The sequence below is a fragment of the Gymnoscopelus braueri genome, assembly GCF_963280865.1.
Source record: "Gymnoscopelus braueri genome assembly, chromosome: 11".
Classification (NCBI taxonomy): domain Eukaryota; kingdom Metazoa; phylum Chordata; class Actinopteri; order Myctophiformes; family Myctophidae; genus Gymnoscopelus; species Gymnoscopelus braueri.
This window is the reverse complement of record NC_137613.1, coordinates 17,884,437-17,906,981: the sequence shown is the minus strand read 5'-3', so window position 1 is coordinate 17,906,981 and position 22,545 is coordinate 17,884,437. Positions and strand designations below refer to the sequence as shown.

Genomic DNA, 22,545 nt, shown 5'->3' with positions numbered 1-22,545 from the left:
AAAAACGGTGTCGCGAGAAAATAGCGATGCCATGCATTTTCTGTTTTGAAAGGTTTTTGAAAATAATGACCAAAATAGGCAGGTTGAATATAGTTATAAACTGTGCATTTTAAAGTAGTCATGAGTCATGACTACTGTATAGCCACATGTTAATTTGGGGGTAAAGTTCCTAGGTTCTAATGAATTCCTGTTGGCAGTTAAAGAGGCTATTGTTACTACCTCAGGGGCCTTACAAAACAGGGCTAGGTCAACGATCCGGAGATAAACAACCAGCGGTGTGTGTCCTGACTGGGACCAGTGTTCTAAATCAATCCATGCCCATGTTGCCATGGCTCCCCTTCTGTCACTGTCTCTGCTTTCCACGTGTGTCAGTGTCCAAGTAGGCTAGAATCCCCTGGTCCCAGCAGTAGCCCCTGTGGTCGCTCATCTTCTGCGTTGAAAACACCATCATTACTCGTTATTGACTTGACATGTTTTTCTATAGAGCTTGTACTACATGTAGTAAAAAATGTAAACAGCGCCCCTAAGATATGGTGAAAGGTTCCAGGGTCTTGGTCAAAGGCCTGTAGGAGTGGACACACATGTTCTGCTGTGGCAATCAAACATAAGGGATCTGTAACTATAACTACCAGGCAGCCAGCCATTCCCAGTTATGGTTTCTCAGCCATGGCTTGGGCCGCTGGTGTAGCAGTCCAGGCACCTAGGCTCAGCCTGACAGTGTGACGCGGGCTCGAGTCCCGATCTCGACGGCCTTTGCTGCTTTGTCACTCACTCTCTCTCCACATTTCCTGTAAGCCTATACTGTCCTATCAATAAAAGCATTAAAATGTTTTTTTTTTCAGGCATTAAGGAGCAACTGAAAATGTTATCATAATATCTGACAGGGTTACACAAGACAAATCAATCAAGTTAACTGACTATTGTTGTTTGTTAAATTGGGTATTTGGGTAACTACATCAATGCAGTCAATGCCAAAATTCTCTCCTAATGCAAAACGAGAACATTTGGGCCTATAGCCCCAGTACAGACCCCCCCCCCCCCTTTACAAGTCTGAGTTAATCAGGTCATGGAAAACCAAAAATAAAAACAATCACATGGTTATTGTGGAATGTTTATGGGCCACGACCATTCTGCCCTCTGTGTCTCATCAAAGTGCTTTTCATCTGACCCGTTTTTGATTTCAGTTCGCTCACATCCGGCCCATTACTGAAAGTACGAACACAGAGCCAGTCAGAAGGATAAATAACGGCGACGATATCCAATAACAAGGATACCCTCCCTTTCCCTTTCTCCCAGTCTGTGCTCGTCCCTTCCTCTCCCCATTTCCCCTCGTGTCACATACATCACCCCCTCTCACGTTCTCTGCTGGCACGATGACACGGTGTCATTACTGCGCCCACACACACACACACACACACACACACACACACACACACACACACACACACACACACACACACACACACACACACACACACACACACACACACACACACACACACACACACACACACACACACACACACACACACACACACACAGTTTAGCGTGTGATGACAGTGCAATAATAGACTTGGTTCTTGAACTTTGGGGTGGTGACACACAAATCCCAAATCACCAACAAAATGTGATATGAGCAGAAATTTGTCCATCCTATATGACATTCTGTAGAGACGTGTTCTTTTCTTCTGTTGGTAAATTATTTATCAATAAAGTATTTAAAAAAAGATTCCAGTTATTTAGCAGCTCTCTCTTCTAAGCTCTTTTCGCTATTCTGGTAGCCTACCGACACATCCGTCTTATATGATCTTACTGGTATCATAAGAAACATTGTCTAAAGACACCAAGGCTCTGCATATACTGCTTGTAATGTTGGTGATGGAGAATTTGAAGCTTATTCTAGAGTTGCACGTGTGTGGCAAAAATAAAGCTAAACCTAATTTTCCAGTGCAACAGCAGTGTGACACTGGGAACACACTGGTTCCCAACTCCTTTACCACCAAGTCACACTTCAGTGAAACAAAACAAGACTAATTGAGTCTAAAAGCCACACTACTGTACTGTAGCTACAAACAACATTATAATGTAACATTTTGGCGCTAGAGGAAAGGCCATGAGGTCATCAAAATGAGTAGGGTTCATCTTTCGGGGAGAACATTTCAGGGGATTTTGGGGACAAAATACTTAATTGAAAATCACATACCAGTATTTCACCCCTCTCAACTTTGGAACAGGAATACTGAAAGATATCGATGATTGACTTTACACTGTTAGTGACTTTTGCTGGGGGGGTTTTCTCTCGTAAGGTGCCATCATCACGTTGCGTGTCTTGTAAAACGTTACTGTTCACGTGGGATTTTGAGTTTCATAACAGATTGTCCCCCTCACAATATGTGAATGATAGAGTAGACTACAAATTGGATGCTTTCTTTGTGTTCATGATCACATACCTGAAAATAAATGGTGGCATGTTGGTGTCTGTCTGAAGCTATATTTGCAAGCCTTGCTATGCGGTATGGTCTCCGCTATACGGTTCGTGGGAGAATATAGCTTGCACATAGGCCTTATCCATGGCCATTCTGCCCAGACAATGCTGATGTGAAAGAGTACAGGGTGTGGTTAGCTCTTGGACGTAAATATTGTAGTGTGGGTGGCTTGTGGAGACGCCACAATGGCCACAAAGCGGCCCCCACCTCTTTGTTTCCCAGGCTTGATCACATCAGCGTCAGCAAAGGGGTGATTTATAAACACGTTTGAACTCATGGGTTTGTGCCAATGTTCATTTCCTATGGAGAAGATTATTGTCTGACTATATTTGTCAACAACATAATCCAAGGAAGGTTGTTAGAAGTGAATGATCTGCCCATTCACCACCTGTAGAGACACATTACGTTAAACAAGCCCCAACAACATTGCTCTCAGTAGAATGGCATGACAATACAATAAACTTCACATACTTAATTACCCTGGGTGATGGTTCCCAAGCCATATGGCCCATACTAGGTCAAAAGACATGACGCTAGCCCATCTTTGACGCTAGTATGTCATAGGGACATACCTCAATCCATCCCTTGATGCTGAGTGCCAAGCAGAGAGGCATTGGGTCCCATTTTTATAGTCTTTGGTATGACTCGGCTGGGGATTGAACCCCGACCTCCCAATCTCAGGGCGGACACTCTTAATCCATTATTCCAATGCAGTGGCATTGGGCTGGTAATAATAATTATAATAATAATTTGGTCCCCACTCCCCAGTGCTTTTTGTCACTGTATATTTTGCACATACCTGAAATTTGTCCTCTGCATTTCCCCATCCTTTACTGTAACTACTATAGAGCAGTGAGCAGCCATTAGTACGGCGCTTGGGGAGTGGTTAGGGGTTAAGTGTCTTGCTCACGGACACTTATACTCATTGCTGGGGCCAGGAAACGAACCTGGGACCTTTGGCATCCCAGGCGGGCTCTCTAAAATATGGCAGGCCATAGCTGAAGCAGGCTAAAGCACTGGCGGTATCTTCCCAAGGGGTTATATGGCAGCTGACCAATCAGTGCTGCTGTCATTATGAGTGACCTTGTTATTTAAGGACAAACATGGACAAAAGTCAGCCGCCACACACTTTTACTGTGGATGGTTTTGTACATTTCATAGCTGAGGAGACACTGGAGTTTATCTGGCCAAAAAAGAACCAAAACACAGAAAAGAAAACAGCTAGCGACCGTCGACGGTTCACAGAATGGCTGCATAGCGAAGGCCAGAAGAACCGCTGTGTTCTCATCAACTCCCTCCCCACACTGTCAGGAAATCCCAGTGGGTCTACCTCGACATTGACAGTAATGTTATTTATCAAATTAAAGTGTTTTCTCATCATCTTTGTGAAGAAATAAGTATATTGGTATGTGATAAACAGATTATCGCCCAGCATTCGTTGGTGCCCTCTTATCCAACCATGGGCACTGCTCCATTGGACTGACGCTGTCCCTCATCGGATAACTTAGAACAAAGACAATGACTATGTAAATGTATAAACTCTACTCAACTTTAAACCAAGTTTAAAGGATTGAGTGACATTTGTGTGCACTTACAGCTCTTTAAAAAAGTGGATTACAATAAAAATGGTAACAAGAAAAACGAACATACAGCAATATATTGTGCATATGTATATGCATACTGCATATAGAACATGTCTATAATTGTGTGTCATGTTCTGATTAAAAAGCGGCAGAAACTACATTCAGAACTATAGAATTATATGTCTAGATTTCTCCCACATTTAGTCACGGCCACTATGCCACTCCCCTCACAGCCAGCTAAATGTACTATGGTTTGTCTACAGGCATGGCCTAGCGTATCATTACAGCCTAGAGAACATGGGGAAACAGCAAAGTGACCAGTAGTTTGGCTCAGTTAAATGTTATCCCTACACTGCTTCCAAAGAGTTTTTGAAACCCTTACTGCCTCTCCTCTTGACATGGAGACAACAAGTTCCATAAAACGTATAGGGTGTTTTTCTGTGTTTTTATAGATTATAAAAGCTACATGCTAGGGCTTTTGAGCTCCAAAATACAGTCTCAAGTTTAAAGGCAGGTAAACTTAACAAGATAACCAAGCCCTTCATATGCCTAATTCGACCAGAATTACAAACCAAGTTAAGTGGGTCAGCAAGCTATTGGAGCAATAAGGAGTGATAACCCAAGGACAAAATCATACATATTTTGTAAGTATTGCCTGAGTTAGAATTATGTAACTTTTCCACACACACACACACACACACACACACACACACACACACACACACACACACACACACACACACACACACACACACACACACACACACACACACACACACACACACACACACACACACACACACACACACACACACACACACACACACACACACTATTGCCACGGCTGCAAGTTCAACAAAGCTTAACCTTCCTCGGGTGTGTGTTTACGTGTGGCGTGTAACTGTGTGTGTGTTTGTGTGGATGGATGCATTAGGTCAGGGGTCTTCAACAGGGGGTCTGTGACCCCTAGGGGGTCCTCAGAGTTACTACAGGAGGGCCACCAAAACATTAACCACTTGAAACCTAGTATCCCTGTTCTGAGGAGAACGTAAGCCAAAAATAGCAGATCCACAGGCTCACAACGCCTCGCGCTGCGAGCCGTTGTGAGCTTGTAGATCTGCTATTTTCGGCAAAGAGGTTTGGTGTAGTGGGGGAAAAAGTAGACTAAGTACAGAGTGAAAGGTCAAGTTAACTAAGTACGGTTTATGGTTAAATGTCTGAAAATATACATTAAAGGGATAGTTCACCCCAAAAAAATCGATTAGTCACCCCATGGAGACTTGAAATCATGGATATGTTTTAGTTTTTCCTAAGCCAATGATTTGATGACCAGCGGACCGGTAGGCAGCGGTCTTCATGGGGTGACTAATCGATAGAAGAAAATTTTTTTTTAGGGGTGAACTATCCCTTTAACATGAATCTAACACAACACTGATGATACTGCTGTCAAACAAGTCTATGAAGCTATCTATCTAATCTGCAAAACAATTTTATACAATATGTAGTGGGGGGGTCCCTGCTTCATCTCTCTCTCAGCTACGGGGTACTTGGACTGAAAAACGCTGAAGACCCCTGCATTAGGTAGTATATGTACTTTTGTGTGTGTGTGTGTGTGTGTGTGTGTGTGTGTGTGTGTGTGTGTGTGTGTGTGTGTGTGTGTGTGTGTTTACTGTGTGTGGAGCACGTCTCTCACACAGCAGCACCCACCAAATAGCTGCCGTCGAAAGACATCAAACACTGCTCAATGTGCTCGTGTATTCAGCGCTCTGCAACGACACGTACCCGGTGAGATTGGACGTTTCTCTGAGGCAGAAATTGAAAAGAGAGAGGAATTTAACCCTCTGAATCAAAGGTGGTCTTTATGTAAAGCCAACAACACTCTGTGCACCTAGAAGAGGATGGAGGGAGAGCGGACAGGAAATGCAATGGAGTGAAAGTGGCAATGAGGGAGAGAGAAAGAGAGAATTTACAATTTAGACATTTAGCAGATGCTCTTAATCCAGAGCGATTTACAGTAAGCAAGGAAAAACACGAGGTAATACATCAAATGCATGGAAATAGTAATCTAGTCCTCATCATCGGTCTAAACAGTATAATATCAGAAAATAAATAATCTGTAGATTGAAACTTTACACACTATAGCATTGGTTCTCAAAGTGGGGTCCGGGGACCCCCAGGGGTCCTTGGTGGGGTACCAGGGGGTCCCCAGCTAAATAAGTTAGTATAGCGTCACAATCACTTTAGCCACTTTAACCATTATTGTATACTGTGGATATTAAAAAATAGCAGATCTACAAGCTCATACCGCGGCACATGCGCTTGTATTTGCTATTTTTAACTCAAATCTTTGCTTCTGGGGGTCCCTGGAACAAAACGTTTTGAGATGGGGCTCCGTGACCAAATACATATCATTTAGGGGGTCCTTGACATGAAAAGGTTTGAGAAACACCGCACTATAGGATGCCAGGTCTACAAATGAATGTGGCATCTGTCTACAGTACATAACATGTTATCTAAATGTAATTTTAGCCTTTGCATAAGCCTGCAAGGTCGTCAAGGCTAGGGCAAGTGCTACGGGCTATAGGTGGAGAGAGAGAGAGAGAGAGAGAGAGAGAGAGAGAGAGAGAGAGAGAGAGAGAGAGAGAGAGAGAGAGAGAGAGAGAGAGAGAGCAGGGCAGATGGAATGGTGAGGATTTGACAGTGCAAGGAAGGCAGTAACAGACAGAAGGTCAGAGGGAAAGCGAGTGTGTATGATGGGATGAAGACGTACTGTAGGCCCAAGAGAGAGAGAGAGAGAGAGAGAGAGAGAGAGAGAGAGAGAGAGAGAAGGTAGAATAAGAAGTGGGAGAGAAGGTGAGGGAAGGGGCGTGGGAACAAGCAAAGGGAGACAGGAGAGAGACAGAGGGCCGAAGAGAGGGTGAGAGATCGAACAAAGGGAGGGTGAGGAGAGTGAGAGAGAGAGGACTAAAAAAAGGGGAGACGGAAGGGCAGACAGAGAGGTCAAAAGTTGGATGACAGAGTCAGGAAGGTAAAGGGAGGTAGAGGACGCTTAGCGGTGAGGTGTTAAATGAGCACAAGCAAGGTTAGAGATGCAGACAACAGGCTTTTAGTCACGCACTTTAAAATACGTTTGTTTAACAACGAAAGTGTAATTTTCTTTTACACTTGGGATTTTACTGTGCAGGTCGAAAGGACTAAATAAAGGAATATAATGTTCCAATGTAAGGTTGCGATAAAAAGTCATAATCCATACCGAAAGCATAGCACAAGCAATCATTTGATCTTCCTGCCAAGGTCAAATTAAACACTAATTCTTAGATGATGAGGACCCACAATATATCCACATAATGACACATGCTCGATGTACCAAATTCAGTTATTTTCTAACATCTGACATTTTTGTCCTTGTATAAGAAGCCGCTGGAAAATGTATATGCAGACTCAAGCCCAGAGGTTATAAGGGTCTTATCTAAATACAGTGCTGCTGACATGGCTTTCACCAAACTTCATGAGGTTCTACAGAGTTGTCATTGTACTTCCTCCCCCTGCTGGTAGCTCCTGGACCTACAGCCACATTTTCCACAGTAGCACACTTCTCACCTGTATACATAAAATCTGCTTCTGTGTTATTATGAGTGTTAAGTTATTTTTGGGAAGAGAAAAAAAAAGAGAGAGAGAGAGAGAGACAGAGAGACAGACAGACGGACAGACAGAAGATTCTGTTCCACCCTGTAATCTAGGGCAGTGATTCTCAAAATGAGGTCCAGGGACCCCCAGGATTCCCTGAGGGGGTTCCAAATGGACCCTTACAGGTCTGTAACTCTGAGAGTGACCCTTACCGGCCCATTTGGAATGTTAGTCCTAGAGTTATGTTAGTCCTTGACAATAAAAAGTTTGAGAACCACTAATCTATGGATATACAGAACACAGGAAAAAAAAAAGAAATCCCATAAACTTCAACCCTACATGGTTGTTCATTTCTTAACCTGGATGTTAATCCATCAGATATGTCACTGAAGATGACTTAAATTTAAATGTAAAATGTCCCAGTTACATCCTGCAAGAACTCAGTTGGTTTTCATCTTTGCTGTCTAACCTTGCTTAATTGTGTTGTTTCCTTCTTGTTATTCTTATTTTGGTTGTACAACTAAGTTCTCAGTTTTTATTTGTGTTTTGTAAAGCACTTTGTAACATTGTTAAGAAACGTGCTATATAAATAAAGCTTATCATTATAATCAGGAACACATTTTTTAAGCCCAACTATTCTGGAGGGAACATTCGCCAAAAGTAGCAGATCTAAGTGTTGTGAGCTTGTAGATCGGCTATTTCGGCTATAAGAGATTTGGGTGAAGATGGAAAAAAAAGTTGCAACTCAGGTCCGTTTCACTAAGACTAGAGGTTTTAGCCACTTAAATCCCAGCATTCGAATTCTGGGGAAAACTTAGCAGATCGACAAGCTCACAACGCATTGCGCTCTGACACGTTGTGAGCTTGTCGATCCGCTATTTTCAGCGAAAGCTTTCCCCACAATAACAGAAAAGACATTACTATAGAGACCTGAGACCTATAGAGACCATAGGGTTTAAGTGGTTAAGTAGCTGCTAGAACAGAAAGCCTATCCTACTCTTGGTCCCCGCAGGGCCAGAGTTCAGAACCACAAGATTAGAAGCATTCAGGAGCTCTAAGGCAATTTTTGGACATGGCCTACAAATAAACTGTAGCCTAAATACAGCAAACACACTATTATTTCATTTCAGTGTGTCATTCTGGGTTCCAAGTAGTGAGTGAAGTGAGTGAAGTCCCATGTCTTTCATGTACAGTAAGCCACAGGGCCAAGTGGAGTCGCTCTGGCCAGGGGATCTGAAGGGGATGGACAGCTAGCTTTAGGGGAGGACACATAAGACATACTGCATTGCATGGGAGGAGGAAAGATAACCTGAGCGATACTAAGACAGAGAGTAACCTGAGTGATAGCAAGAGAAAAGGGCAGAACACACAAGAGATGACAGAAAACGGGAAGGAGAGAAAAAGACAGTGACTAGGCAGAGAGCGGGGTAGTTGAAAGATACAAGAAAAACGGGAAGAGGACTGCCCATTGCTGACCAGAGACCAGCCCTCCAGCAGCAGAGGGCAGATCAACCTCACCTCCACCCACACGTCTCCGCTGTCAGCTCAGCAATTTTCCTGCAACAGGTTCATCTTAGAAACAGGAGGAGGGTGGGGCAGAGAAATGGGCGTCGATACCCGGGCTGCATTCAAGACCAGCCTCAACCCCCCTGTTGAGCAAACATGGAGGGGTGGAGGAGAGATGAGAAGAGCACTGGTTGCTCCACAGCCTGAAAACCGGTGGACAAAAAGCGCACAGTGCTCCCTCTGGTGTATGGAAGGCGTAAGTGCGGTGCCAGCAGTCACTCGAGGCCTGGGGGTCCTGCCGGGACGGAGCCAGCTCAGTGAAGTACCAGGCTCTCTGCTGGTATGGAGGAGGGAGGCAGGGAAACAGAGCCAAACTGGGACATTCCATTTCACTGGACAAGGGGGCTGGTGTTTTACCTGTCTGAAGCTTGTAATAATGTGTTTTAGAAGCATAATCAACACAAATGTAAACTGGACGATTTAATTTAAGTACTTTCGGAAAGTTACTTGGAAACTATTCTGATCATTGATGTTAATAGATAACTGTGGTGTTGTTGTTACTGCAGCTGTCTCAGTGTACTAACCCAATCCCTAAACCCACATGTCCCTCTTGGAATATTTTCTTTTACAATAGATAATACATAATTGTGAACAAAAAAAAACACTGCTCATCTACCAGTAGACTTGGGTGAGGTGCTGGAGCCAAAAGGAAACCATAATGAACAATAAAAGGCAGCCTCCTCAAAACGGATACATTTTATTTTTTATATAGCAAGCTTCCGGTCAGAGTCATGCCTGAAGAAGGTCTATGACCGAAAGCTTGCTATATAAAAATTGAAACTGATTTTGAGTGTGCGGAGGCTGCCTTTTATTGTACAATACATAATGATTAAAACATATGTGGCACTATTGTGATCTTGATGCATTTCATTTGCAATGTTTCAAACCATGAGCATTTCTGGAAGAGGAAAGAAGAAAACTCCAAAGGAAAGAATGAGTGACAGTCCAGGTAAGTTACAGTATTAAAACCTTTACTCAGACATGATTCAACAAACAGAAACAAGAATCAGAATTAGTGATTGAAAGGGGGGGGGGGGGACAACAGTATTCATGTTTTTCTTTTCCTTTCTTTCCCAAAGCACACAAAATAGCCAATCAGCTCTGCATGTGTGCTGGAGATACAAACAGGACAAACAACAGGCCAGAGAGAGAGAGGGAGACATTAAGAGTAAAATAAAATTAAAAGAGAGACATTTTAAAGTGAAGATCCCATTTTTATATAAGAAGTTTAAATGTTTTTAATACTCGGTAATAAAAAGGAACGAGCGCAGTCGAGAGACGAAAGGAAACATACAAAGAAGAAGTGCTGTGTGTGTGTGTGTGTGTGTGTGTGTGTGTGTGTGTGTGTGTGTGTGTGTGTGTGTGTGTGTGTGTGTGTGTGTGTGTGTGTGTGTGTACAAGTATTGGTGAAGAAGAGTAAACGATAAGAGGAAGATTCTAGATCTACTGAAAAATAGCTTTTGTTCGTTTTTTCTTTTTCCTTCTCCGTTGACAACTTAACAGCTGATCCTGAAGTTCTTGGATGAATTCCCACCCCTACCTCTCTCTCTCTCTCTCTCTCTCACTCACTCAAACAAACCCACCCTTGGCGAAGTCCTCGCCTAATCTGAAGCTAATTCAATAGAGATTTCTTTATGTTTATTTTTTCCTTTCTTGGCTGGCAGTGTTTAGCTACAGCCACATGCACGATCCAACAATGTCAAAACACTAGTTTTGCAATGGACCCAAACAAACAAAGAGAAAACCAACTTAATTCCCCCCTCCCACCACAAAAAAAAAGAGAAGATAAAAAGATGTGCGGAGCTAGATCTGTGGTTAGGTTAGCCCAGTCAAATATTCCTAATTCAGTCATTGGCCCGTCCTCTTTTAGAAACCAAAGCAGAAAAACCCAGATAAAAAGCACCAATACACAGCTTAATAAGCACCCGAGAGGGGGGGGGGGCACTAACTGGTCAACTTCTCACTCTGTCCTTGACCAGTCCAGCCCTCTCCACACCTGCTGTGAAACCATTCCTATTTGGGGACCCTTTCTAGTATACACTACAAAGGCCTAACTTTAGTAGTACACACTCTTTACTGCACTGTACAGTACAGTACAGTACAGTACACCAGAACACACCCCACAAATGAGCCACTGGGGGAACTCGACATGAGTGTCCCTGCATTCTAACATGGCCGCCCGCTTCCAACAGTTTGGCAGTGATACAGATAAACGGTAACACTTCGACTTTTCTTGGGTCTTGTTCCATCGTGTTAATCTGTGTATGAAGCCATGGATAAGCATTGTGCGCTCTTAATCACTCTGTACTTTGTATTGTTGTTACAATGTTACACCCTTGTGTAATATTTTCATTTCACGATTTCCCCAAGTACTGATACAGTAAATACTGTGTACTTGTACCTTTCCATAGGTGAATACACAGCTCAATAACCTGGAATAAGTCTACATAACATAGTGTTATAAAACTAGTAGGATTAATTAAGGGTGGTGGTCTGAAGGCTTCATAATGCATTGTGAGCCTCTTATGATCAAAATAGAATGGACCTGTTACTCCAACCCTAATGATTAGTCACAGCCTTTGATCTAGTAAATAAAAGTTTCTAAAAGTTTATTTTTTTATTATCCCAAATAAATCGGGTAATTTAAAAAAAAACAGTAACAAAAGCGGCGACAACATTTCTACTGCTACAGTCTAAAACAGAAGTTTCACAGCGTGCGTCGTCTGCCTCGAGTGTCGTCCCGCCACGACACGTACATTATCTTTGGGCTGTGGGGCGCCGGTCCGCCAGTCTCCCGAACTGAGACCGACCACCCGTCCGTCGCCGCTCTGCCATCAAGTAAGGTATGCGGAGAGGAACAGATTGCGCGGAGGAGTCCCTGCCCTTGACACCCAATAACTGTGAACAGCTTTGCACTTTTATAGACATAGGAGAAATATAATAAAGTTGACTATATATTAAAGGCAGGGACTTTGCAGCTCTCACTTGCAGTTAAAAAGAATCTCCCACTCTGATGATATAATGGATTGAGATGGCCTTGGGTGCCATGGCTTATTCATTTCCACGTGCATCAAAACCATTCATTGAACACACCTGGCCAACTGACCTTCTGGAGCAGACTTCGATCAAAAGACACTGAAAACTCACCCAAGGATCAAAGCAACCACTCAAACTTATAGCATTCATAGGAAACTGACTTCACCATTTAAGCGGTTGCATGGACCTAACTGTCAAATGCACATCACAACTAACAGAGCCGTGACAACACTACTCTCAATGTCATTTTTAAGCCTCATTCACAGAGGTATTTTCTTTCCAGGTACACATGTTCTCTATAGACTATAGTCCATTCATAGGCAAGGCCATTCTGAAGCAAATCCAGCACTTTTTAGCCCAGCGTGGAGTGAGGGAACAGCACTAGGTTGACATTCAAGCGGTGAAGACCTGGGAGAGAGTGCCGAGTCAGAGAAGAGATGAAGAGGGAGGGATATGCTTTTAAAGCATCAAGCCATCCCTGTAGGGCCTGGTCTGCGATCCTCTACACATCATTTCATTTTGAGTAGCAATCCTCTATGTGAGCTCATCACAACACTGTCAAACTGACAGGATTTGGCAACCATACTAAAGTTCAGATGCAGACAGTCCACACACACACACACACACTTGCATATCAGGGCATGTGCATACAGCATGTAGCCTCCCCAAAACCGAGACCCTTTTAGCTCATTAAAACAGCGTGGCAAAACCTGAAGGTCAGTTTAGTTAAGCCAAGCATAGTTCTGGGCCCCTGATATGGACAGTTTCAGCTGAACATAGAGTGACGTCCGTTGTGGATGAGTACAACCTACTGACAGACAGATGCTCTGTTACCATCTGTCAAGTTTACATAGCCGTGCTTTCAACAAATTGTTGGGGTGTTTTTGGCAAAAAGGAATGCATTTTGGTTGACTGAGATTTTAAATAAAAACATTTATTGACCCATTTGTTCATCTTCAATGTTTTCCAGTGCAATAAGTGCAAAACATCCATGTCACAGCCATAAGAACCATGTGTGCCCATGATGGAACTATGCAAGATCATAAATATACCCAAACTTGTTTTTGAACCCTTCGAAAGGTATGCAAGCTTGCCAGGATGGAGGTATTCATCACCGCAGCACATAGATCTATGTTACAGAAGATTGACCACGTCCACTCCAGGCCAAGTTTAGCTAAACTTAGCCAATTGAAATTCAGGCTAGCTATGCTCGGATTTCAGATTTAAATAACCTCAGCTCATAGCAAAGTTCATTTATCAAACCATACAGACACAGCATAGCAAGAAATTAATTGTTCAATATTATAATTAGGCATGGGAGTTAAGACAAATTTCACTGCCAACTAATCTCATGTGATCGACATGACAACTAAATTGCGGACAATTCCTCATATGAATGACTTAAAGTCTCTTGTTCTACAGGATCAACGTGTCTGGGAACTGTACACTTGTAAATGTTGGAGATCTAGAAACTCTAACCTAGTCTATGGCTGCACTTGTCGCTCAGGAAAAGCTTAAAACAAAACGCCAGGTTAACAGACAAGCATTTTGACCGTTGACCAAGTCATTACCCAACAGTTCCTTCAATGATTCCCATCTCTAAGCATGATCACAAAGCGGCAGGCTTTCACATTCAAGAGGTACACTCCCAGCAAGCACAAATACATTGAGGCCCCACAGCACCGTGGAGTTGTGTGGCCATTCAGCCTTATGGCACGGGCCTAACAACGCTGATTTGCACAGGCGCCGTTGCAGTTCTTCCATGAGTGTCCTGAATTTGGCATTGTATGCCCATTGAAAACAACACACAACCCGGAAAAACTGTTAACATATCATGGGCAGGGTTGCATTGCTCATGGGACGGCCTTGCACGCCGTGCAGGAACCTATTTGACCACGTGCAGGCACACGCATAGGTTTAAAACTACTTTAAATTCACACCTCAACAAAGTTTACAAAGGCTCCCTACTCACACCAGGTGGATTAACATAGGAATGAGCCTAGATGCATATCAATTGTCCATTGTGTGACCTGTAGTGTAGGTGTTAAGCGACGTGCACGTCACGTCATTAAAATACAGTGCAACCACGTTCCAACTCAGCATTGCGACACTGATCATGAGACAAGATTATTCAATAGAGTGTAGAGCTACACATGCCCAAGAGTCAGCCTATCCTCTATTAGAGCTAGTAAAAGTTTACACAGTGACCTAAAGAGTTGCACTCGTGAACTGCGTTTGTTCTTTGAGAACAATCGGTTCTAAATGTTCCACATTCAGACCACTAGCAACACCATCACCATGCCAAAGGCTGTTTTGATCTAGTTTGATTGCTAGCTGTAGAATCCAGTAATGTTGCAGCATTATTCATGGGACATGCGTCAATTCTAGTCAGAGCCACGGGCCCCTGAAGGGTGATGCCACCCAAAAAGTTCACACCGCAGCAACGTTCTCTGTGCACCAACTAAACAGTGACGAGACCTTGATCAACAGTGGGCAACGTTTCTCTGATTATGGAAAATGAACAGACCTGTTGCTGGTGGCATAATGAATGCTCAAATTCACTTCTATTTTCAAAGCGCCTCCACAACCAAAACAGCCTATGGGGTGTGTATTGTAAATGCTGAGGGCCAGTGCTCTCATATAACAAGCCCCAGGGTGTTAGCAGACTTTCCTGTTCGACAGGCTAGCTGCTGGTGGCTTCCAAATCCACATCACATGAGGGGGAGCCAAATATCCTCTCTGGAAGCAAATACTGGGACTGTGTGCAAGGGCAGAGAATGGAACTCTCTCATCCACCAGTCAAACTAGCAAGTGGATCGCCAGTATTCTACAGCCAATTTCCGCACTTTACTAGACGGACTGTTGTTTCAGAACAGAGCAAAAGACTGGCCTGTTGCACTGGTCTGGTACAATACAACAGTGTTTCTCAAACTATTTCACGTCAGGGACCCCCAAATTGATATGTATTTGGCCATGGACCTCTATCTGAAAGGAGTTTTGTGCCAGGGACCCCCATACAATATTTTTGTTAAAAATGTTAATGTATCCAAAATATTTCAAGATTTTCAGAAAACTGTGTCACATTGTGAGTTTGTAGAACGGCTATTTTTGAATAGCCCAAGTATAAAATGGTGTTAAAAGTGGTTAAACTGATTTTGTTGTTATCAACCTTTAGCTGGGGACCCCCTGGAACCCACTCAAGGGCCCCTGGGGGTCGCCAAAATCCCACTTTAAGAACCAGTTGGACAAACTTCACTAGCATTTGGCTACTAGGCTGGCTATAATTTTGTCTGCAATAAAAGATAAAAACATTGCTATAGTAGTAAAGTGCGGGGAAAAAAGAGCTATGAGAGAGAAATGTTTATTTATTTTTTTCACAGATTTCAGGTTCAAAGACTGGAAAAAACAAAATGGGTCAATCTGATGTGGCGGCGTACTTGCATACTCTTGGCTCATTGTGTGCGTAATGTGTGTTTGCATTGGCGTAAACATGTAAAGTCTTTGACTGAAAGACCACGTTAGTTATTTAGCACCTGATTGGGGGACAATGTTAACCCCTGCCCTGTAGAATGATACTGCAAAATGTGTAAAGCCTATAGTTTCCGTTCTAATTGCTAACCAATACTACTAATCTTCTCAGCTTGAAACACTCAAAATACTTTGACAAAAACAAATCAAAAAGGTGGTAGAACTTAAATCTGTATCCAGAGTATTGCTCACATTTAAGTGTGAGTAGTTCTTTTTTTTTTAAATATAATCCCAAGTTTGTTAACCCATTAGGACCGGGAAAGCATCCGTATCGTTTTTAGATTTTACCGTTGGTTATTCAAAAATAGCAGACATACAAGATCACAGCTTGTACATCTGCTATTTTTGAAAAATCTTGATAGTGTGAGAACTACTGATTTAGAAGGCTTTTGTAGAATCGGTCTCAGGTCTTAATGGGTTAAAATACCCAGGTTATGTTTTATGTAGCTTTGTTTTCCAAAGCTGAAAGCTCAAGAGCCAGCTGCCCACAACTGAACCGCAAACGATGAGTGCAGTTGTCACCAAAACCAGGCAATCAGATCACACCAAGACAAACAGGAAGTAAGAGTAGGCGACTTAGCGCCCGGTTTCAATGACAGCGCCATGGCGACATCAAGCGAGAGACGAGATCTATACTTATTGGAGTCGACTACAGTAAAAATGGGCTCCGAAATGTTGTAAAAAGAGAAAACATGTCTATTGAACTGTTAAAACATACAACCTGTGCAACCTGATTTGCTTGCATAACATATTATATCTGATATATATGAGTCAAGGTCTTTTCACCTCTGGGTGCATAGTGTGAGATTATCATCTACCTATCACTGATAAAAAGTTAACTGCCATTTTTGCATCGTTAAGATACTTTTTCATATAATTCACAGACAAACGAGGTCAACTATACAGAGTCTCTGCGCACTGAACTAATGCGCTTAATATGAATATGAACGAGCAGAGAGAACGTGTAGGATTTCTGCAAAAAAAAACTCATACTGTACAAATCCATCGTGTCACTCCAAAGCCATCCTGATGGGCCAAAAAACAAATGTGTGTTATGTTTTGTTTTTATTTTTAAATGACTTGGAAAGATCAACATCCATGGTGATGCAACATTGGCAGCAAATGTGTACAAAGTTATTAAAACACTGAATATAATCACATTTGAAAGAAAGGAGGGTGACGTCAGTGAGTGCTGGGACAGAACAGACAAACAACTCTTGTTTTTGTCTGTGAAGGTAATGGCCAATTATGATGCAAAATGCTTAAAAACAACTCATCACCTCTGACTGAACAGTGATGTGTGTTGATAAAAATTAATTAAAAATTAAAACCTACACGTAGTACCTCCTAGGCCATAGGTCAATCCCAGTTTGTCTAAAAACGGACGGTCATTTCTCTGGGGGGGGAAGGGGAGGTGGGGGGGATTTTTTCTTTTTTTTCCTAACACAGTTCCAACTCACAAAAAAGTGCATAAATGACCACCATAGAAGTAGATGAGGGCAAGGTGTGGGCATGAAGAAATAAGCAAAATAAATGTTTTTGTCTCGCATTAAAGCTGGAACAGCTTCCTATCGGCTGTCCAGAATGGTAACTGTGTTAGCCATTTTGGCACAGAAGTAAGCCAACTGCCAAAACAACGGAGAGGACAAAGAAGAGAACAGAGATAAAACAAAACATAATTCAATTCAAGTCATTCTTATTTTTTTTCTTTTTACAAAGCCCGCTGTGCGCATCAGGGTGGGGTGGAGGGTGAGGGGGGGTCAAACAAAGTGGCCTCCACCCCATTTCCTTGATTTCATTGCTTTGGGAACCAAAAAAACAAAAAAAAAAGCTCTCATTTCATGAGTACAGTACTTCGAAAACAAAAAGGAGAAACTCAAAAGTTTCAGCGCAAGTATTCAAGGGAAAATAAACAAAACTAAAACAAAAACAAAAAGAAAGCAAATTCAAATATTCAAACGTCAACGGCGGATTGGATGAAGTCAATTGGAGGGGCAGGTCTTGCCTGTCAGACACCTCGTGACGACCAATCGGTAAGAAGCTGTTTGACGTGTTGACTGTGAATGCTACGCACCTGTTTTTGTTTCTTTTTTTTTAGAAGCTAAACTATACACAAGTAACTAACTGGCTGGCGATGAGTATAATATACAGAGATACAGCAAGCATTGTGTAACAAAGGAACCCCAGTTAACAGCAAGAGAGGGAGAAAAGTCTACCAGTTTATCGCAAGAAGCAAAAAATAAAAACCCACTCGGAGATGAAGGGGAATGGGGAAACCAAAAGCTAACTTAGAATAAACTTAAGACATTTACCGTTTCTGTGTGATTAAAAGGAGACAGAATTTCCTTGAGTCTTAACCCCTAAGGTGGAACACTGGGTATGGGTGGGAAATTGTGTGTGTGTGTGTGTGTGTTTCAGACAGCATTATGGTCGTTCTGAGCTGTGTCATTTGAGCATGGGCAGAGCTCCAGACTAAAGCCTGAGTTACAGCTGATTTATAATTGGTTGCACATCGTGTTGCACACTTACAATAGTCAATCTATACAAGCTCTCAGTCTCAACGCGGCGAACACCACATTGTGACGCGTTGCGAGCTTGTAGATCTGCTATGTTCGGCGCACTACACCTGCATGCAACAAAGTATATAAATCAGGCATAACACTTCCTACTGGCGGCGCTGGTGCACTATGTTTTTCCAGATGGTCCCACCAGCGCAAAGGGAAATATAGCCTGCGTTAATAAAAAAGAAATTGTATTGGGGAGGCATTTATAGAAAATGATATTACTACCAATGCCAGTTGACCCCAAAAACAGCAACACAGTACAACATTTTCAAGTACTTTTTCCAAGTTCCATACAATCAGGAATTGAAAACGTAACCCAATTCGGGATTGCTCCATTAGTTTCCCGGTATTCCAATGGAACAGTACTCGATGGTACCATCGAGTACTGTGACTCCAGAGGGCGCTGTGTGCACGGTTAAAACATTTGGTTGATGTTCGGCTTGGTTCCAAGATCCAACTAGGAGCATTTTAACTGCAGCAACTTTAAGATACGCTACATCAGACTTCCCCTCCAATGGCTCCTCGTCAAAGGATTTTGAAGTACACTCATTCCAAATACAGGGCCTCCAAAGAGTCCTGGATTGCAATTTTGTCCATCAATTACCTTCCAACGTCACCTGTGATCAACTGATCAATGTGAGAGCTCTGAGTCAGAATTCAAAAGGTCATCAATTTTGGTGAAACACAGCAGAAGTCGATAACACGTCCAGATTTTGGGCTATATTTAACCTACCGTAATATCCTACTGATTGTTACACTGTGGCCTGTTTCGGCGCAACCATAAGACACAGCAACACTCCTGCACTGTACAATTTGCTCAAATCGAGAAAAACAACCTTTAATAGTTTTGAAAGTCTAACTGGTGGGACCCATAGGGAAAAAAATGTGTTACAAAGCCAAGTTAAATGGATGCAAATGCAACCATTTATATTCACAGTCTGGAGCCCTGTTGGGTTTCAAGGCGTGTGTGTTTGTGAGACAAGACTCACACGTTACACGCGTGTGTGCAACAGTCTGTCTGTGTGTGTGTGTGTGTGTGTGAAAAGAATGTACAGGTTTACAAGGGGTGTGTGTCTGTATATGTCAACACATGTACATGTATGGACGTGTGTGTGTGTATGAGTGCTGGGACAAACAGAACCAGATGGGCGCTGCAGTAATAGTGAAGCCCCCCGGGCAGAAGAGCCAATCATAATTGATGGCGACAACCGAGGGGAGCGGTGTGTTGGAAATCCCGGGGGCAGCTTCTGATCCGAGCCGAGACCGGACTGAGAAGAACACCTCTAGGGGATCTGGTGGGGCGCCTCTAGCATCTCCATCAGGAAGGTGTCGATGGGCGTGTCACCAATCAGCTTGAAGAAGAACAGGTGCTCCAAGCACTTCAGACCAATGGAGCGAAGCGCCGGGAGCCGGAGGAGGAGCTTGGCGAACCTGAGGATGACGGGAGGGAGGGGGGGAGGGGGCAGGGTACATTTCAGATGTAGAGTTAAGGTCCAGTGGTTTTCTGCAGTTTCCTGAGAATTTGACTGAGCTCAGGACAGGATATTAGCTATATATTGTATACAGTATACCTTACACATTATTATAGGCTCTGTCTCATTTGGAAAGATACACGCTGTTCGATATTGATATTGTCCAACTCCTAATTTCCGATATCAACCGATACCGATATATGCAGGCTTTTTGCACCAAAAGTCAACTAATTGTCACATATCTATATATCTAATAAATCTAATATAATACAGTGATGTTGTTAGGTTTTCAATGAAGTGAGTACCGGGACTCACTGGTGGTCATATTTTTTAAGGTATACAATTTGCCCCAGTATTGGGAAACAAGTGTGCAAAAAAATTGTTAGTAAATTAAAAAACAATGCATAACTTTTTGTATATTATATATTGCAATAATAATGTGTGGTTGTCACAAAATCCCAAAGCACCTCTGGACTCGCGGCACGCCAGTGTGACTTGGCAGTGGCACACCATTTGATGGCCACTGGTGTGAATGACAGGCTATTTAACATGGTACAGTATTGTGTGTGCATCTATGTACTGTATGTCAGGCGCTGTGTGTTAACATTACCTGCCCTGCTGATCGGGGTATCTCTGTTTGCAGTAGGATTCCAGAGAGGCGTACACCCTCTCTCTCAGCAGCTCCACCTCACTGGGGATCGACAGGCCCTTGGCATCTGCCAACGCATACACACGAGGATTAACGCAAAAGGAAATCTCACGACTGAAAATTGTTTGCATGACCCAGTCCTTATGTGATTAAACAGAGTGAAAGGAGGCCCCCACCCCCACAATTGTTTCCTAAACAATTTACACAATATGTAAAATTATGATGTCTTAGTATTATTATTCCTGCTGTTCTACATACTGCCAACAAGGTGAAGAAATCACAGATCGAGGTTTTAACCTTTTATATGAAACATCCGAGACTAGTAAGATTTTATGGAAGATGCCTCTGAACATATTGCTAGTTTGACCACTTCAAATTCTCTAACCTTAAAACAATAACCGAAAATAGCCTTGAGAGCTTGTAGATTGGCTATTTTCGGTGTGCAACATGCTTCCATTGAAGACATGCTGCCGCTGGCTTCTATGGAATATAAATGACTGAAATCAGTCGTGGCGAGATTTTTTATCCATGTACACACCACACACCTACATGAGGTGCATACTATAGCCATATGTTTTCAGGTCGATTAAAAAAATATAGTGATATAGCTGATGCAAAATGATGTCTTGGTCAAGCTACATGCTATATTTCAAAGCTAAACCAAGGAGAGGTCCAATGTGAAAACGGCACCATTGTGCTTGCGATATACATGACAGGAGCTTTCATAAGAGTCATGCAATAGGCTATTTCTGATATTTTTTTGCTACTGCATTTAAAAAAAGTATATTAAAAATGTGTATATAACAGATTAAATCAATTAGTTTGATTTAACTGCTGCACCCTGGTGAGCTTTTTTGGGGGTATTTTTTGCAACTGAATTTAACACATTCACTGCCAGGGCCTTTCTAATGCTGGCAGGTAGCTTCTGCCAGCATTTTTAAGCATTCGGACACATTTTTCAGGAACCACAGAATATTTATCTCCGCTATGATCGATCCCCTGATGGTCGCTAATCACGGAGGAAATCACTGTGCTTCCGTGAAAAACAAAATGTCATCGTGACCTCCCGTTCTCTTGTTATACCCAGTTGAAAATAGCATGTTTCGCCAAAAATACATAGTAAAAAGAAAAAGTTCTACTGCAAACTACTGCACCCTAAAATGTGTGTGTGTGTGTGTAGGCTAACCTGGATTGAAAAGGATGATGGCTCGGAGGCAGCCCAGCTCCGTCTTGTCCATCTGCATATCTCTCATCTTACTCACCAACTCTGTCAGGACCCTATACACACGTGGACGTCATAGAGGAGTGGAGGTATGGAGGGGGGGGGGTGAAGAATGAGAATCGAATGAGGTGTGGAGAGAAAAACATGGAGACAAAGATTAAAGACGGGGAGACAGAGAGGACAGGCGGACAGAGAGGGGGGAGGGGCAGGAAAGGACAGAGGAAGGAGAAAGTGCAGACTCTGTTAAGTTTACATGGCAACAACCTCTAATCTGTGGTCCGCTGTTCTCTACATCAGTGGTTCTTGAACCTTTTCAGGCCTTTTCAGGACAATTTGGCCAATGTTCGACCAGTTCTTATAGTATAGTTTGTTAATTACTTTTGATGCAGTAATGGGCTTTCTTCTTTTCTTTTTTTTAGGTATTAAAAAGGTCTTAAAAGTCCTTAAATTGTCACTTCCGTCATCTGGGGACCCCCCCAAAAAAAATCATGTGGGGACCTCCCCCCTGGGGGTCCGACCCACAAGTTGAGAACCACTGCTCTACATGTCTGTATCTCCCTTCAAAAAGTAGAGCAGTCACAGCTCACGCAACTACATACAAGACAATGGAACCGCCTCCTCGGTCATTGCAGCAAGAAAAGTCTGCACCATCAGGATATGCCAATGGTTAACCTGTAAACTGTTAATGTTTTAGGATAAAATTTGTATCGGTTAACCATGAACCCTCGAACTTTAGCGTCCCTATTCGGCTTTAGATGTCAGTTGAATACTTCACAGACTGCGGTTGAAATCGATTAGCCTATGCTGCCCGC

General features: G+C 42.8%; 1 protein-coding gene across 5 annotated transcripts in view; it reads right to left on the bottom strand.

Moving 5' to 3' along the window:
- Positions 1–10,212: 10,212 nt before the first annotated feature.
- rxrba (retinoid x receptor, beta a) overlaps positions 10,213–22,545 on the bottom strand; it is a 36,144-nt gene continuing 23,811 nt past the window's right edge. For all 5 annotated transcript variants that reach the window (XM_080442838.1, XM_080442841.1, XM_080442840.1 and 2 more), the window contains 3 exons: positions 21,698–21,789; positions 20,473–20,578; positions 10,213–19,821 (listed from right to left, as the gene is read on the bottom strand). In XM_080442838.1, coding sequence (XP_080298964.1) covers positions 19,674–19,821; positions 20,473–20,578; positions 21,698–21,789 — 346 coding nt within the window. In that variant the 3' untranslated portion in view covers positions 10,213–19,673. The remainder of the gene's footprint in view (positions 19,822–20,472; positions 20,579–21,697; positions 21,790–22,545) is intronic.